Source organism: Syngnathus typhle, linkage group LG2, assembly GCF_033458585.1.
Source record: "Syngnathus typhle isolate RoL2023-S1 ecotype Sweden linkage group LG2, RoL_Styp_1.0, whole genome shotgun sequence".
Taxonomy (NCBI): Eukaryota; Metazoa; Chordata; class Actinopteri; order Syngnathiformes; family Syngnathidae; genus Syngnathus; species Syngnathus typhle.
The window spans coordinates 7952461-7970058 of NC_083739.1; the positions used below are offsets into that span (position 1 = coordinate 7952461).

Consider the following 17598-nt stretch of genomic DNA (forward strand, 5'->3'; position numbering starts at 1 on the left):
AGATTTTCTTTTTACCCAAATCTGAGTCGGATTGAGTTTATTTTAAAGACCATTTGAAATTGAAGTTCATTTTAGTTCAATTGAATCCTTGGTAAAATGTACAGCAATGTTTAAAATGAATTATAACACACCCGTCTATGAAACATGAATACACAACATTGTCTCAGAATATTTAACCCCCCCCCCCCCCCCCCAAAAAAAATCACAGCTTGTCCTGCATTGCATAGTTTTTGTCAAATTGTTTGAGCTCCAATTGTTGCCTTCAGCAATTTTCTTTGTGTGTGTTCTAGGACTGCTCATCCCAAAGCTGAATATTGCTAAATCTCACATCAATTAATTGCGCTTCCAATGTTTTTTTTCAATTTCCTCAATACAATTATTGCAATTTGTTTGCGAATTTCTTGATCACAGAAGCTCAAAATTACAGTAGCTAAATACGACCGTAGCCGTGCCGTAACAACGTGCAGTGTCTTTCAGTTTGTTTGCAGATCAATATAAATCACATTTGCATATTAATTCCAGTACATTAAGCCACACACAGAGAACACGTTCCCTGAGAAGCCCATTGTTGCCAGCTTAATTTGTTAGGTCAGTGCACAAAAATATACTTTTTTTTGTTTGTTTTCATAAAAAAAAAAAAAAAAAGGTAATTAATCACAACCGTGCTGTAAATTGGTGGCAGTTTTGTCATTCTGCAAATATTGCAAACATCCTCCTAACAATTTTAAATACTTCCTACATAAATCGAATCATTGAAGACATTATTTCATTTAATTTCCAACCTCTACGGCTGGCTATTCTTCTTCCTTTGTTATTTTTCCCCTCACATACTCATAAAGCCTACATGGAAACAAGGAAACTCTACGGCTTAGAGTTAACAATTATTTACAGTAATTTTAAGGAAATCTATTTTGTTGTGTAGTGCACAACCTAGATTTTGAAGGAGATGAAACATACTCGGCTAAAAGACCAAGTGTTTAGACAATAAGGCTTTGGAGGCTTGTGAGGTTATTGACAGGTAAACGTGAAATCTTGTAATACGCCTTCTGGTCTGAATTCATCAACTGGAGAGGTCACTTGGTGTATGCCGCTTCTCCTTTTGCCTCACAAACCTTGCCTTCTGATGCATTCATCCTACACTTCAACTCCATTGCCGAATTCCTCTTCGTCCGATTCATCTTCTTCAGGATTGACGACGCTATCATCATTCTGATCAGAATCATCAATTTCCAGTTTGGCATCACCGTCGTCAAGCAGTAACTCATCTTCATCATTCAGAGTCCCCTCCAAACTTGGGTCCTCCTTTTCTGTCAGAGTTTCCGGGGAGGTAAGGGATTGTTCCATCTGCTCAGTATCAGCCTCGTCATCTGAAACTTCCTTTACCGGCTCATCAGAGTCGGACTCTGCTGCTTCCGCCTCTGAAACTGCATCTTCTTCCTCAATAATAGGAGCTGGAGTTCCCTCAGCTTGTTCCACATGCTGTGGCACAGTTTCAGCATGTCCTACCATCTTAAAGGAGACAACAAAGTGCTATCACATCCATATTCTCCAATGCATGCAACAGGGAAAACTACTTTGAAACACTAGTTGGAAACCCTAATCCTAGTTTTAAAACCTAGTTTGAAACCCTACCCTCAGTTTAAAACTCTAGTTGGAAACCCTAACCCTAGTTTGAGACCCTAGGTAGAAACCCTAATCTTATTTAGAAACCCTAAAACTAGTGGGAAACCTTAGTTGGAAACCCTAACCCTAGTTTTAAAACCTAGTTTGAAACCCTACCCCTAGTTTAAAACCCTAGTTGGAAACCCTAACCCTAGTTTGAAACCCTAGGTAGAAACCCTAACCCTAGTTTGAAACGCTTAGTAGAAACCCTAACCCTAGTTCAAAACCCTAGTTGGAAACCCTAACCGTAGTTTGAAACCCTAGTTGGAAACCCTAAAACTAGTTTGAAACCCTAGGTAGAAACCCTAACCCTAGTTTTAAAACCTAGTTTGAAACCCTACCCCTAGTTTAAAACCCTAGTTGGAAACCCTAACCCTAGTTTGAAACCCTAGGTAGAAACCCTAACCCTAGTTTGAAACGCTTAGTAGAAACCCTAACCCTAGTTCAAAACCCTAGTTGGAAACCCTAACCGTAGTTTGAAACCCTAGTTGGAAACCCTAAAACTAGTTTGAAACCCTAGGTAGAAACCCTAACCCTAGTTTTAAAACCTAGTTTGAAACCCTACCCCTAGTTTAAAACCCTAGTTGGAAACCCTAACCCTAGTTTGAAACCCTAGGTAGAAACCCTAACCCTAGTTTGAAACGCTTAGTAGAAACCCTAACCCTAGTTCAAAACCCTAGTTGGAAACCCTAACCGTAGTTTGAAACCCTAGTTGGAAACCCTAAAACTAGTTTGAAACCCTAGGTAGAAACCCTAACCCTAGTTTGCAACACTTGGTAGAAACCCTAACCCTAGTTCAAAAACCTAGTTGGAAACCCTAACCACCACTTAGGTGAGGCGTGTTAACCAGGCTGCTGCAATGGTGTACAATTGAGCTAAGCTAATGTGACACAAGAAGAGTTATATAAGGATGAATACTGCTTACATTCATACTTTATTTAATATCTGAAGCATTAGTTTCAGCATAAATATAGCAGTCGGGTTGGGGAAGCGTAAGAGTGTGCGTGTCTGAGAGGAAGGGGACATAATTGCGTAGTGGTCCATAACTTTTTTCCCTTCGCGGACAATTGGTTTAATTGTATGGCAACCATCCGTTACAATCCTGCCCTGATAACATATAATTGGGGTACGGAATTTGTGTGTGGGTTTTTTTGTTTTTTTTAATAATCTCTGCGACTCGGTACTAAGTGGTCCGTCCGTACACTGGCTGCAGAACACTGAAGAACACTGTTCCCCAGTCGAGCTTTATGCCTTGCAATGATGCATTAAGTCTGTAAATGCAAAAAATAAAAATGTACAACCACCTTTTAAGACAACACTAAAAATACAAGATGCTTAGACTCAAGCAGAACTGTGAATCCATTACCGAATCTATGTCAGGCAATTAGTTGCTTCATTTACAGAGCTAAAAAGTTAATGAGGATTCCCTCTGGGCATGTAAGGAACAGAGAAGCAAAAACGATGACATGAAAGGACATTCGGTCGCTCGATGGTGCGCCTAATTTGGGCAGGCCAAATTTTGTGACTGAAAAATATTACAGGTTGTACACACGCAACCAGCCAAAGTCTCTTTGTTTATTATAAATATTGAAACTTGAACTCCGGCAGCATTGCATTTGTTTGTTTCCTTTTCAAATAAGATTTTACTTTACTACCTAAACTAGAATCCCGCATTGCATTGTGGCCAAATATAGAATCTGGTCAGTTATTTCACCCTATACTGTTGAAATTAGAAAACGCTTATTGTGGCGGATGCTGCATGCTAGGACTGGAAGCAATTACGTCACACATTAGTTACCATGACGACAGTTCTTCATATTCTACTGCTTCCACTTACTTTTCTGTTTTCTTCTGGTAGTTGGTAAATACATTTGAAGCATTACTGATGGTGGCAATAATGCACATTATGAAAAAAAAAAAGCGGGACTTTATAGCCCGAAAAATACGGTACATCCAATGGTGTTGTTATAACCACCATTAATCATTTCTTTACCATTACCTGATTAACCTGCCATTGTAGGTTGTCCAGCTGAGCCTTGAGTTCTGCGTGACGGCTGTGGCTGGCTGAGTTCTGCTTCTGAATACTCATTCGAAGTGCACTGATCAGTTCCTCCACGTCGAGCTGCTCGGCGTGCTCATTCAACAGCAGCTCTCTGAGGACGAAGCGTGACAATGCTTTTTGTTGGTTTTACTCATGCATACTAAATCATGCTTATCAAATATTCAGCCTCTGTGTGTTCTTGCAATGTTGCAGTGGTCATAAGACCTACCAAAAGCAACTTAGAGCAACACAAAGCCGTGGCCGGCGGGGCTTTGACAAAAGCAAACATAATGTTATGGGTCAGAGGACAGGAGTTATTCCCACCCGGGACAAAAAGCTGCTTTCTCTAACCTGATAGTCGCCATCTCCGTCTGGTAGGACTTCAGCTGCAGCTCCAGTCCCGACAGCCGTGCAGTCTCCTGCTTCAGGTTATCCGTCAGAGTGACAACATGATCCAAAATGGCTTCCGCTTCTTCCAGGCGCCCCATCACGGCTTGGACTTCCTTAGATAAGTCGGCGCTCGACGTAGCGAGGCCCTCTACCTGAAGCCCAATCTGCTCCAATTCCTCAGGTTTCTGAAGCCTCGCCTGCAGCTGGCTCATTTGCTCCACAGAGACAGTGGTCCGCTGGATCTCTGCCAGGCGGGATTTCATCTCCGTGTGGAGCGATAGCACCTGAGCAGGGAGATCCGACGTTTTCAGCTGCTCTGCGGTAGCCAAGGCCTCGTCCACTTGTTTCTGAGCCAACGCGTACGACTCTTCCAGAGCATTAATGCGACCTTCTACATCATCTGAAACACGCACCTGCAACGACAAGTGCAACAGGGATGTTGAGCCACGAGATCACAACCAACAGTCGGCTTGAGCTTGTTAGCGCCTTCTCATTCCAAAACATTACAGGATCCAAAGTGGCTGAGGGAGCTTTCAAGGACATTCCTGTACAGTAGAAGTGCCCACTCCATATGGCTTGAGTTGTATATAATGCGACTTTTTGAATATGATTAAACAAATTTGTCACAATTTACCCAAGGCTAAGGATTTAAATCATGATCAACTAACGACAAGTACCCCTTTGATTAGGTGCAAATGGTGACATTAATGCGCACAACACAATCAACATTTTATTAATTACTATATTATTTCGTTGTACACTGACAATAAAGACTCAAAATCTAATTCCATTTTCAAAGTGGCCTTAAGAGACATACATCAAATAGAGCATTTGCTGAAAGTCCCCAAATGTCAGTCCAATTCTAGTGGGTTAACCTTTCAAAGGGAGCTAGTAAACAGTCTGCCCTTGTGTTACGGTATCATCTAAACCACACACTATATTTAGCCTTGGGGACTTTACGGATCCAGTTTGTGTATTATTAATAATATTATTTATATCAACTGCAGACTGTGGAGCCACATGTAAGATCAGACACTTTGCATAAGTGGAAGGTTATAAATGAATAGTAGCTACTGCTGGATCGTGGAGTTATGAAGGAGATCAAGTCAGTAGGTCATGACAAAGCTTGCAAGCTGCAGCGCGCACTGCAGCCTCAACGTGCGGAGGAGCTAGTTGGTATGATACTATTAAGTTCTTACCTTATCACTAGTCTGTCGCATGGTCTCCTGGGACGCCTGGAGCTTCGCCACTTTCATTTGCATGCCCGTTATGGTGTCTGTCAAGTGCGTCAAAGTTTGGTGCTGCTGGTAATAGAACCATGCTCCCGTTGCAACGCCGACTACAACGACGAGACATGCAAACAAAACAAGTGTGTAGCTATCCCCTCCGGTTCGAATTTCGGATTCCGGAATTTCACTTTTTCCATGGTCCTCTTCGTGTTTGTGGTTGCTTTTTCCCTTGCGATGCTTGGCGGTCATTGTGCCTGCACAAAGGACACGATGTTCCAGGAGAGAGGCGTGGTGCGGACTGGGTGAGCGCACGTTGATGAGGCTGCTCCAATCTCAGCAGTGTAGGTCCATTCAAGAAGCGTCGCCGTCCCACTACCAGCTTCTGGGCGCTATTTTTTACTGCGGATGACATCGGAGCGGTGTGTGTGCGCGCGCGCGCGTGGTCTTACAGCACGCCAACAGACACGGCGTTCTTGTCATGTTCCTGATATGCCCCTTTAACCCCCTTTCTTTACACGACAGCAATTTTCGTGCCTCTCACGTGTCCAATCGGCTCGGTACACAGACGTTAAATGACCTAAAAATGTTGGGCCACCGACCACATAGCGCGCACATCCAGCATTTTTACATTACACTCTATTATAATAGAAAGTATTGGGAAAATATCAGTATATAATATTTAACATCATAATGATTGTAACGAGTTGAGGAAGGAAAAGTCTAATAACAGTTCTAATATCAAAATTTCAGTTTTCATATCTGAAACAAAAACAGAATGTACAAAACAAGGCGGAAAATTGCGGAGACGTATATTTATTTGGGATTCCCGGAAGTTTTCACCGTCAGCATTTCTCATATTGACCAGGAGATGACGACAGCGTGACCTCTGACGATGATAGAGCCACTTTCTAATATATATATATATTATATATATAAAAACACAAATGTTTTTATTGTTAACTCATAGTTGATCACACTTTTTACTGAGGAAAAAAATCCCTTGTTTTTTTCTGTGCCATTATTTTAGCAGATTTTTATATCCTTAACATGAAAAAGAGGATTGATTTTCCTATGCACACATTTTTTTTATTAAATCTAGTTATTTAGTGTACGTAAATATTTGTAGTCTATATAATGTTGAAGCGAATAATAGGGCCATTCATTTTATTCCGCCTTACAACACTCATTGATCTGGCCTCTTCTCACATAAAAATAATGACACAGGATTCAGGGGTTAACCTGAGCATTTATTTTGTTGTTTCGAGACTGACTAGGTGGGTTGGTACCTGTGTTTTCTGAATGGATGCTGGGATACCCATCAGATCAACTTTGCATAGGTTTTGCCTGTCCCAGGACAACTTTCCATTTAAGTCAAGACAGGGGAAAATCACAAAAACCATGCAGAAAAAAGTGAAAGGCACAATACCATATTAGATACACCACATGTTATGTGTCTAAATATTCATTTCATGGGGAGGTGTGTACTACTTGAGATGTAACATGAGCTAAAGCCCATGTGTTGGTAAGCTGCCATCATTTCAGGGCACAAAATAAACATCAAACTCCCCAGACATTCATTGTTTTTCATTTAAAACACTCAAGCTCTAATTACTATACAGAAAAATACAAGCATATTCTGTCTTATGATACATATACATGATTTGATTTCTTGAAATATAAACAAACTCCTGCCTCATTGTTGTTTACCTGTCTATTTCTTCTCATCAAAGATGTTCAACACAGTATGACCACTCGCTCTCCACATTGTTGGATGACTTTTACTCTGAACACACTTTTCAATGCTTACACACAACACACGGAGCACGTCTTCTTCTTACATGACAACAGAGGTGAGGAAAACCAAAAAATAAACTTTTGCAGACACGTAGCTTGATCTTTGCATGCACATACATCCACACACAATCTCGCACACTGTGATCGCTCAAGAATTCGGTTGTGTGTCATTTCATGTCAATACCCTGCACAACATGAATATAGTAAACGGGTTAGGGGGCTCATACATCATAAATTAATAGAAATCTAAATAAACAAAGATTTTTACTAGATTATTTACTTGAACAAAACAAATGTGGTATGTAATTAAAAAAATAATGACTTGAATTAATGTTTTAAAAACACTTATTCCGTTCCCAAAGATTGTGAAAGCATCGCCGTTTGGCAACTACGTCAATGTCCTCTCAAAAGTCATTGTGCTCCTTCGTGAGATACAACTCATCCATTTTTATTAGGAGCATCAAAGCGATGCAGAGGATTCGTCTCAGTCCCTTTGAACTTAAAAGTGTGGACTCAGGCCAGAGATGGGAAAACCAGGTCCAGAAAGTAAAAGCCCTGCCATAGATGATTCTACTTAAATCGGTAGGCCAACGAGCTTGTCGAAGGACCTGTGACTAAACCTCAAATATGGCAGGCAGGGGTTTTACTTTCTGTACGTGGATTTTCCATCTGTAACTCAGGTCTTGAGAGGTTTTGACATCTAACAGAGCACTAGAAATGTTCTTTATATATTTACAAGTGTAATAAAGGACTACCATAATAAACTTTTTTTTGGGGGGGGGGGTCAAGAGAAATGGTCACAAATTAAAAACACAAGCGCACAGCACACCACTAAAACTTTTGACTCACAAAAATTAATGACAGTGCAAATGTACATCCATGTCTCCAATAATATACAAACATTAGTTTACACTTCAGCACCATTGTTTAATATTGTTGAATACATATCATTAAGCTGAACCTCTAAGTGAACAATGTTAGCGTTTGGTGTGCATATGATAAACAGCGGGATGTTGATGTTGAAAGTTTAAGACGAAGAAAAAAAATGCTTAATTAGGAGTCATTTTAAAAATTAAAAAAAATGTGGATAATGAATGCAACCGTCACACTTGTCATTTTTTGTTTCGTGAAAAGTGGAGAATCACGGCACACACTGTGGCTGGTGTATGCTGGGCGCATTGCTTCGGCTGGCACAATTGACAAAATTGAAAGGTCATTATCATGCTGTGTGCCTTCTGCATACAACTTTTAATGCAGACCTTGTCGTCGTGAACAGATTGATATTGGTGGAACCATGCAATGACTGGAAAACCAACAAAACAAATTAAAGAGCTATACCATCAGAACCGCTCTACTCAGTATATATCATGTGACCGAAGCAGAAGGCCTGTTTCTTGAATTTTGCATTCATGGACCTTCCAATACTTTTCCATTAAAAGGCTAACTTACTTATTCTGAATGCTCTTTAATTGATGCTGGGCAACGCAGGCCGCTGCCATGGGTCACTTTGCATTAAGCTGTTTTTCTTAATCACATTCATTGCATCTAAGTCACGCATCATTTCCTTTACTCTTTAGTCTGTTTTGTTCTCACTTTCCCACAATCGCCTACTTGCTCTCATTCTTCTCAGTGAGATGTGAGAATCACACAACGTTTAGCTCTTGTGTTGAAATTGTTTGCTCCGATGCAAATTTTTATTGTGCTTATCAACCCGCAATCATCACACTGTATATCCATCCTCTTTTTCTTTCAGGACAAAGGTTTCATGTGAATATATTAACTTCACATAAAGCTGCAAGGAAATGATGAGCTGCATTCTCTGCAAATGTAGTTTAGCCGTGTGGCAGTCATGGAAAGTTCCCACAATTTCTTTTTCTGTTCAGTCAGAAAAGATCGTGTAATAATGTTAAATGAGTCATGAAGTTCATCTCAAAGTTGTTTCTCAAACACACCTTAGGAAAATGTCCAAGACATTTAGCTAAAAAGAGAAAATAAATAGAACTATACTTATTTGAACTTTTAGGAATATTTTGTTGCTTCTTTTTTGGACATTGCAGCAGAGTTCTATTCAAATCCACTCTGAGGGCTTAACTGCAAAACAGGGGGAATCCAATTAGTTTAACCTGTAATACCAACTCAATTAGCCAGAATGTGCCGAAAAGAAATCAGATGCTTGAATGCACTGACTGCGTAAAAAGTTGACTATGCTCTTTTACTGCCCTCAGAGTAAATGATGCCACCGGTTTGTCGGTAGTCTAGTGGGAGAAGTTACGCTTGCTAGGCTGGTGCAGGAAGGCGTTTCGAACATGACTGGCGTGGCGGGGAATCTGCTCCCTGGTGCGGTTTTGGCGTTGAATGCGGTTACGGCTCAGGTGGCGCCTCTCCATGCGAGCTTTGCTACGCTGCACTCTGGCCACGTGGGCGACGTTAGGTTGGACATAAGGTCCGAAACTTCCCCTGAATGGCCCGGCGGTGTGGGTAGCTGGAGCAGCAGTCGGCTCAGCCACTCTGCTGCAGGAGCGGAGACAAAACAAACTGATTGTTACGCCGCTCGTGATGATGCCAAAGGGGAAAAAAATCAAGTGTTTTGTGAATTTCTCACCTGACGCTACTCGCCGTGCTCACAATGCTTTCCTCGCCCACCACGGAGAGGTTAGCATTGGAGACCATGGAGATGTTGCTCGGCAAGACATACACAGACATGCTGGGATGCTCAATGAGCAGGTCCTCCATGGGGCTCGCCTCTGCCGTGGCTCCTTCTGCAGTAAAACAGGGGGGAGGGGTGACAAACCAGCTCTCATCCATGCAGCCTCTCTCTGAGCCTGCCCTGCTGCTAGCCTCACTGGCCCCACAATCGCTCCCAGCGGGAGAAGTCGACTGAGAAGCAGAGGGGGCTGCGGGTCGTCTGGCCCGTCTTGACAATGTAGTGACACCCGTGCTTGATTGGTTCGAGTCTGCCGTTAATATTGCCCCATGCGCCCTGCCAGTACGTGGCCTTCGTCGATGGATCGGTGGGCGGGGAATAGAAGTTAAGCGTTCAGTCCGCGTTTGAGTGTCGTCAAGGTTTGATTGGTTGCTGTCTGGGATTGGCTGTGAAAAAGTACGTTGGGCCTGTGTCTCAACGTCAGTTTGCACCATGCTGCCCGACTCATCTATGGTACGAATGATATCAAGGATGCCAATAAGTCGGAAGGGGGAGGATATGATCCAAATGTTGTGGACGTTCCAAATGTCATGCAGGTAGAAGGGATCATTTTGTGGCCATCACATACGCACGCGCACGCATACCAGTGTGGAGGACGTGAAGGTGTATACAAAAAAATCGAAGGGGGAAGGGGGGAAGAAGAGGGGGCAAGGAGACACAAAACATAAAAGAGTCACATCATTAATTGTGTTGACCCTCTTGAGTTTTAAATGTTTCTCCTATTTTTCATTTTTGGATTGGCTTGCGAGTACACACTTTTTTTTTTTTAACAATCCATTTGGTCATGATTGTCATCATGAACAAGCAAGGTGAGATTTATGTTGTCTGGCTGAAAACATCTCAGGTAAGTCTGGACCTGCACCTTATCAATCCCTGACTACACGCTCGCAAGTGGGGACAGCACTTACACTCACTCTATAAATTTCATTTCCATAGTTTTCAAAGTCAATCGACATGATATTTAACTTTGGAAAACTATTATCCATTCAAACAACAGATGAGACTCACCAGGCAGGTTGACAAGCATCCATCCATCTTCGTCGGCCTCTGTCACACAGGGATTAGGTCCCTTGAGCTCAGCTGCCACTTCTTCTACCTCACCAAAAAGTAAGTTGCTCAGACGTTGAAACATGGCTGCTTGGCCTTAAGGTTTTGAAGACTTGATGCGCACACACACACACACACACAAAAAAAGCTGGAGCTGCCTGTGAATGGTATTTGTTTTCAGGTAAGCTGTGTATTATTATAATTATTTGACTTTGCTTTGACTCAGAGCCCTTTGCTGGATCTTGGTTTGGACAAGCGGAGGGTGGGCTTCAGTAGTGCAAATATAAGGTTTCACTTGGTTTGGAGCAAAGGCCTGAAAGAGAGCAAACAGATAATGATGTTAGAAAATTGTCTTCTTCACTGGTTGCACCACTACATGTATACTATATGCCCTTTAAAAGTACATTTCTTGTTAAGTAGAGCGTGACACCCAAGTCCCCTCAGCAGAATTGTCATATATTGGAATTTGGTGTAGCTTTTGTTTGCATGATCATCCTGGTTTACTTGAATACAATATGTACAAATGATGACATATGCATTACACCGCAAACACACAGAAAGTACACATGTACAGAACATTCAAAGGAAAGGAGACAATCACTGGAGAAAGTACTGAGGCAAGGGATAAGGCCTGGCCTAATGTGTAACAATGATGTAATAATGTTTAAGGTTAAAAGTCTGCTGACATGAGTGCAGGTGCATAAGATATGATGTTCTGTCCTTATGTGGAGAACATAATGGTAGAAATGAACTTTAGAGGAGTGTATACAAATCACAGAGCTTTTAAACCAGTGTTTTTAAAGGTGTACAATTTGGTAAATGTCATATTTTACAAATCTATACCTGTAGTTAATCCAAACATGAGGATGTTATTTTTAAAAACTTTTTTATTTTTATTGAACAATCCGAAGTGTCTAACACAATGGATCATTAGAACACTGGCAGGATGATTGATGGAAATGGGCTTTTATACACCTATGCAGATATAGCATTAAAATCCAGACATTTGCAGCTAGCGTAGTCATTTAGCACAGTGATTTTGTTTTAAAAATACAATTTAAAAATAAAGTGTGTTTTGTAAACATCACATGGGAGTGGCAATGAAATGCTAAAAGCCTCTTTTTTCAAAGATCTAGTCACTGCCAAGCTGTTAGTTCAATTTAGTTCACTACCACCATACAAGTTTTGCAATTATATTAATATTATGAATCTCTATAATTTTATTTATTTTACATCTAAGAATTACATGTGGGGCTTGAGCACAAACATTTGCCCACTGCTACTCTAGTTCTTGAAATTCAGTCTTTTTGTACTTCTATTTTACGACTGAAACAACACAATTTGCACATTGATTTTTCCCAACAGGATCCTTGTATAACAGATGGTGTCCCTTTTCCTTGTAAGGGGCGGGGCTTCTATTGTGGGCGTGATCAGAGAATGAAAACAAGATACTCTGACGTCACTGTAACGTCACGGAGCCGCAGAAACAAGTCTGAACGCAAACCAAGCGAAATTGTTGGCTATGTTCACAGTGACACCGCTCGAAATTAGTCCTTCGGCATTCATGATCGTGGTTATGTTCAAAATGCCGTCTACCATTTAAGATTAAATGTCCGAGAGTGTTTCGTAAAGCCATCGCCTCGGTTGTTGCCTAAAAGCAGTAAAACCCGACGGCATAATGCAGAGCCAGTCGGCTAGCGGAAGACTTTGTGTCGGTTATGGTATCCAGGTTACAGATGAATTATCCGTGTAAACCCTCCAGCTGCAGGGTCAAAGCAATGACAGTCGCGGCATATCAGCGACGCGGCTTTCGCAAGACGACGTCGACCGACCCTGACGATAGCGCAGACAGGAAAATAACAGCAACGTTGATTGAGAACCCTAATGTCCGCTTCTCGAAAAACATTAACATCCCCCATCGAGCATTTGGTGCAGTTTGCACAACAGCGGCTGCACAATGCAGATCGGTGTCATCTTCCGAGTAAAGGGCGTCGCAAATCACCCCAAAAAAGCTTTGAGTCACACACGACATTGAACATTTTAGACTGTGCAAGTAGAAGATGACGATACGCAATGGGATTTTTCCCAAATGACGGTTGACATTTCATCTTAATGGCTGTCATTTAATTAAGCTTAGTGTATGCAAGAAAAGCTGCTTACCTGCCTTTGCAATATTATTCAAGTTGTAAACGAGCTCACACACAGTAGGAACGACAATTCTTAAAGCATAGCTTTAGGTAGCCTTTAAGCGAGGTAGTTAAAACATCATATAACATATAAAAATAAAAGGCTTTCTTCTCAGAAGAAGGGCTTCGTGTAAAATATTACACCGATGTTTCAGATCATAACATCTGCAGCTTTTCAAGCCTCTGCTATCGTTTCTCCTTCTGTTTATTGCTGCCTCCAGCTGATCCTCAGATCAGTATGTAGAACGTACAAAACAGCTGATTGTGAGATCACAATACACAGAGACACGCCTTTGCTCCGCCTACTTAAAACCTGCGGGCCAATCAGAATCGGACACAAGCACAAGCTCAAACTGTGGGAAACGGGAAGGGTGGGGGCTGGGCCACTGAGACCAACCTGAAACCAGAGAGAAACGAAGGACACCGTAATGGCTGATCTCTGATCAGCGGTTGACATCCTGCGGCCTGTTTAGAATACCAAACTGGGGGATGGTAAACTGACTCTGAGTCTGTAGTTACACGCCGTCTGCTATGAGGGCCCGTGAGTGACATAATTCACGATGACCTCGCATACACATTATAGAAACGTTGCTTATGACATACACAAGTGAAACGCTATAACACACTACTGAAAGAGTCTTACGCAACAAATAATGTATCATATTCATTATGAATTTTATTTCACCCACATGCACAAGCTCATACAGTGGTAAAACGCTTTCATATACAGTAATCCCTCGTTTATCGCGGATAATTGGTTCCAAAAACCACCCGCGATAAGTGAAATCCGCGAAGTACGGTCACCAACAAGAAGTACTGGGCAGGCTAACGAGTTAGCGGAAAGATGCTAATTCGCGATCGTGCTAACACGCGAAAACGGACTTCTAAAGGAATGTAAATGAACATTTGGAGCAATACTACATTATCCTAAAAGTTAGACACGTTTCCTCAATTTAGTTTTATTTTGACTTTTAAATTTTTTTTTTTAATTTGAAAACAAAATCTGCGTTGTAGTGAAGCCGTGATAAATGAAACGCGAAGGACACAACTATTATTCCTTAGCTAACATACGTGAGGCAATGCCAAATTACTGTCTGCATTCCCTGGATGCACCTTGTAGTTGACGATAAAGACAAAGTTGTGTTTTATATCTTTAGGTATTATATGTAAGCCACCCAAAATAGAATAAACAAGATTAGCCCATCTATGCTGTTGTCACTCAAAAATCTGTTCGTAAACAAACCTTTTTCCCTCCGCCTTGACCTCCCTCTTGGTGAGGTGGACCTCCACGCGCCACTCAACATTCAACAGCCAATCAAAAGAGCTCTGTTTGAAAGCAGCATTGGTTTCGCAAAAGCTTTTTGACATTTGGCAGTCTGCTGCCTTTACAAAGCAATTAACTCATGAAATAATGTGTGGCATGACAATGCCTCTACACGTTTGAGATGGTTGAAGTTAAGGTTGGTAGCATAGTTAACTCGTGGGTTTGTTGTCATGTCTCCCAGCTTGCTTGTGATGACGCATGTCGTGAGGCATGTGCAGCACGGTCATGCATGCACCTGTGTTCTCACAGAGATTACGTTAAAGTGTGTAATTCCTTCAGAAAAGGAAAACATACAGCATCCCAATTTTCTCTTTCAAATGACTTGTGTCCAAAAGATCATGTAATACACTTTAAAGGGGAAGCCAGTCCAAAATTCCCCTTTGTAAAATGTTCCTTGCAGCCCAACTAGTCAAAACATACTGTTCTAATTAATGCAGGTAGTATGTTTGCTAAGAGATGATAGCTAAGGGCCCTGCATTGCTTGAGCTTTGTTAAAGCAAGATGATAAGGTTTCGGCCTATACAGTTACCAGGTGCTAGGCAACTCATGCAGACACTCAAACAAACCTCATAGAGATGATTATGTGAGTTACACAACAGAACAGTCTGTGCATGCGATCATGTTTTGGTTGTCAAATGAGTGGTGGAATCAACCTCCCAAATAAAGCCAAATCTTCTTGTAATCTATGTACGATACGGGTCTGCTTTCTGACTTCTTTTTTATAGTTTGCACAACACAAATCCAGCGCTTTGCCAGGATTCCCATAGTTTCCCCCAGCTGGCTGAAGAAATAGGTGAAAGTTCAGAGCCAGGCCTTGCCTTCCCTGAGAATGTTGATGTTCACCAATGTGACACGCGCCATGCCTGTTCTTGCCCTGGCTGACACCTAATTGCTTAAAAAGAACTAGAAGGCTTGGGTTTACCAATAGGTTGACTCATACTTCACATCTGTTGCCTCTAAATAGCAGTTCTTTGTTTGGTTTTGGTGCTGTCTCATTGCGCCCTTTAACCCCTTCCTGAACTATGACATGGTGACTGACGAGAAGGGTTTGTTGTTGTGTATTTATACAAGAGACAATTTGGAAACATGCCAATACAAAAAAACGCACTGCCCCTTTGACCATGTGACGTAACAAAAAAAAAACATAAGCAGAACAGCCCTGTGACCTTGTCCGAGGGGTTGATACACTGACTTTTGGAGTTTTTACTTTTGGTCCTTTTTGCTCTCCTTTCCTCTCTGGCCTGGAGCATTAGTGGCTGTTTGCATATGATAAGCATGGGCCAAGGGTGTCATGCCAGATGAGATGTGAAGTGCCATGTCAGACTGCTTGCACGTGACACAATTTTGGACGGCCAGAGGAAAAGCATTTGAATTCTGACGTCATACATAAACATACAATGGATATAAATTGTCTACACACCCCATTCAAATGCCAGGTTTTTGTGATCTAAAAAAAAAACAACGGTAAATCATTTCAACATTTTTCTGCAATTAATTCAACCAATTACTTCTATAATTCGATTTCATTTATATAAAAAAAAAAGAAAGTTAAAACAAACAACTGAATAAATGTGGTTGCACAAGAGTGCACACCCTCTGACAACTAAGATGTAGAAATGTTCAGAACGCTCCGGTTACCATTTTAAAGAGACAGTGTGCAATTTAGTGCTATCTAGTGGTGACCTAATAGAATGCAACGATTAAAGTGCGTGCATTTTTAAGTGTGCACACTAGGGGTGCCACAGGGCGAGCACATCATCACAAATGACTTCTAGTCTTCCCATCAGTGTATTATATTTCTAACACATGCTGCAGGCATTGATCCAGCAAATCGGTGGGTCATTGTCTCTCAGGTGTTCGTAGCAGAAAAATAGAGGTGAGACATGTCAGCATCCTGTACGGGGAAGTGCGACCCATTTAATATCATTTGCGATTACTAGACTTTATAGTCATTAAACTGTGTTGATGTGATACAATTGATATTTTTTGCATATTATTGAAATTAATAGTGGTGTTCAAAATGACTGAACATTGAAACAAAAATCTGAACATTCTTCACGCTGTCACTTTAAATACTTATTAACTTCAAACTAATTTGATGTTCTTGTAAGATTTTCTGACTTTTTAAATTTATTTTTGGCATTAGCCTAAAGGTATTTTTCTAATGCTGTTTGAAACTGTTCATAATTCCTCCCTGCATTTTGATGATGCTACAACGGCTACAGTTCTATTTTAATGATTGTGGTGTTGTTCTGGTGATTATGTGTTGTGTTTTCACCAAACATACCTTTTGGAATTAGGCCTCATTGAACTACATTTACCACCACATTTGGGGGGATTTTGTTATCGACTTTTAAAACCAAGTATGTACAGTTAAGTGTCGTAGTGTCGTGTCAGCGTTGGGCTCACACAAACCGGAACATTTTCAAGCTGTATTGCTTTTATAACTGGATTTTGCTTTAAGGTTACATTTAGCAAATCAATGCTGTGTATAGCTCTGGGCATCATGTTACATCCAGTTTGTTTGCAAAGGTTGTCCTCAACTGCACTGTGTGGTCCTAAGATAACCCCCTAAATACACTTAGCCAGCACAGACGCCACATGATAGCTTCCTGACCTCCATCCAAATTACACAACTGAGCTGATGTAAGGCAAATACGCTCCTCCTATATTCCAAGCGATTCCCCCGTTCAATTCATTTAGCAGACAGAAGGGGAGCAAAGGGAATGTGTCAGCTTCTCCCACCTTCTCTCATTTCTTTCTTCATATTGCCTCTGTGTTCTCGCAAAGCCCACGTGAATCCATTGGATGTGTCCCTACAAGGCACGAGCGGACAGGGGCTGGAGGTGTCCTTGGAAAGGGGCAGCTGATATACGATGCAAAAAGCAAGGACAGGCTGTCCAGGCTGGGAACGTAGCCCCTAATACATGCTCCCCGGGAGGATACAATGAAACCACAAGGGATCTATGACAAATTCCCCTAAGGATAGCAGCTTTGAGAACATAATATTTCAGATACCTGGGTCTATATCTGAGAAATATTTGTGCTTTTGTTGTACAAGCTGCAGATACATTTCATTTTTTTCTTTCAGGATTAAAAAGTGGTTGAGGAGTGCCTGCCCTCTGCTCAGATTTGTCCCTCAGTGATATGCTGTACTTACCAAAGTATGATCTAATTGCTAAAAATAGCAACAGGCAAGGAGAAGGTTAAAGTTAAAGCAA

At 41.4% G+C, this 17598-nt stretch overlaps 2 protein-coding genes across 3 annotated transcripts; both read right to left on the reverse strand.

Annotated features, from left to right (window-relative positions):
- Positions 1 to 22: 22 nt before the first annotated feature.
- On the reverse strand, positions 23 to 5750 carry zgc:66479 (uncharacterized protein LOC327541 homolog). Its single transcript, XM_061272876.1, has 4 exons — positions 5293 to 5750; positions 4055 to 4506; positions 3662 to 3815; positions 23 to 1509 (listed from the first exon to the last, which is right to left on the reverse strand). The coding sequence occupies exons 1-4, from the start codon at positions 5569 to 5571 to the stop codon at positions 1135 to 1137; spliced, it is 1260 nt and encodes a 419-aa protein (XP_061128860.1). The 5' UTR covers positions 5572 to 5750; the 3' UTR covers positions 23 to 1134.
- Positions 5751 to 6556: 806 nt separating this feature from the next.
- LOC133150390 (tumor protein p53-inducible nuclear protein 2) lies at positions 6557 to 13309 on the reverse strand. Of its 2 annotated transcripts, none has more exons than XM_061272886.1 (4): positions 13028 to 13309; positions 10829 to 11180; positions 9719 to 10268; positions 6557 to 9627 (listed from the first exon to the last, which is right to left on the reverse strand). In XM_061272886.1, exons 2-4 carry the CDS (start codon positions 10950 to 10952, stop codon positions 9372 to 9374), a joined length of 930 nt encoding a protein of 309 aa, XP_061128870.1. In that variant the 5' UTR covers positions 10953 to 11180; positions 13028 to 13309; the 3' UTR covers positions 6557 to 9371. The 2 variants fall into 2 exon arrangements, with proteins under 2 accessions (XP_061128870.1, XP_061128871.1); XM_061272887.1 differs by having other exon boundaries at positions 9719 to 9875; positions 13028 to 13306.
- Between the last annotated feature and the right edge of the window lie 4289 nt (positions 13310 to 17598).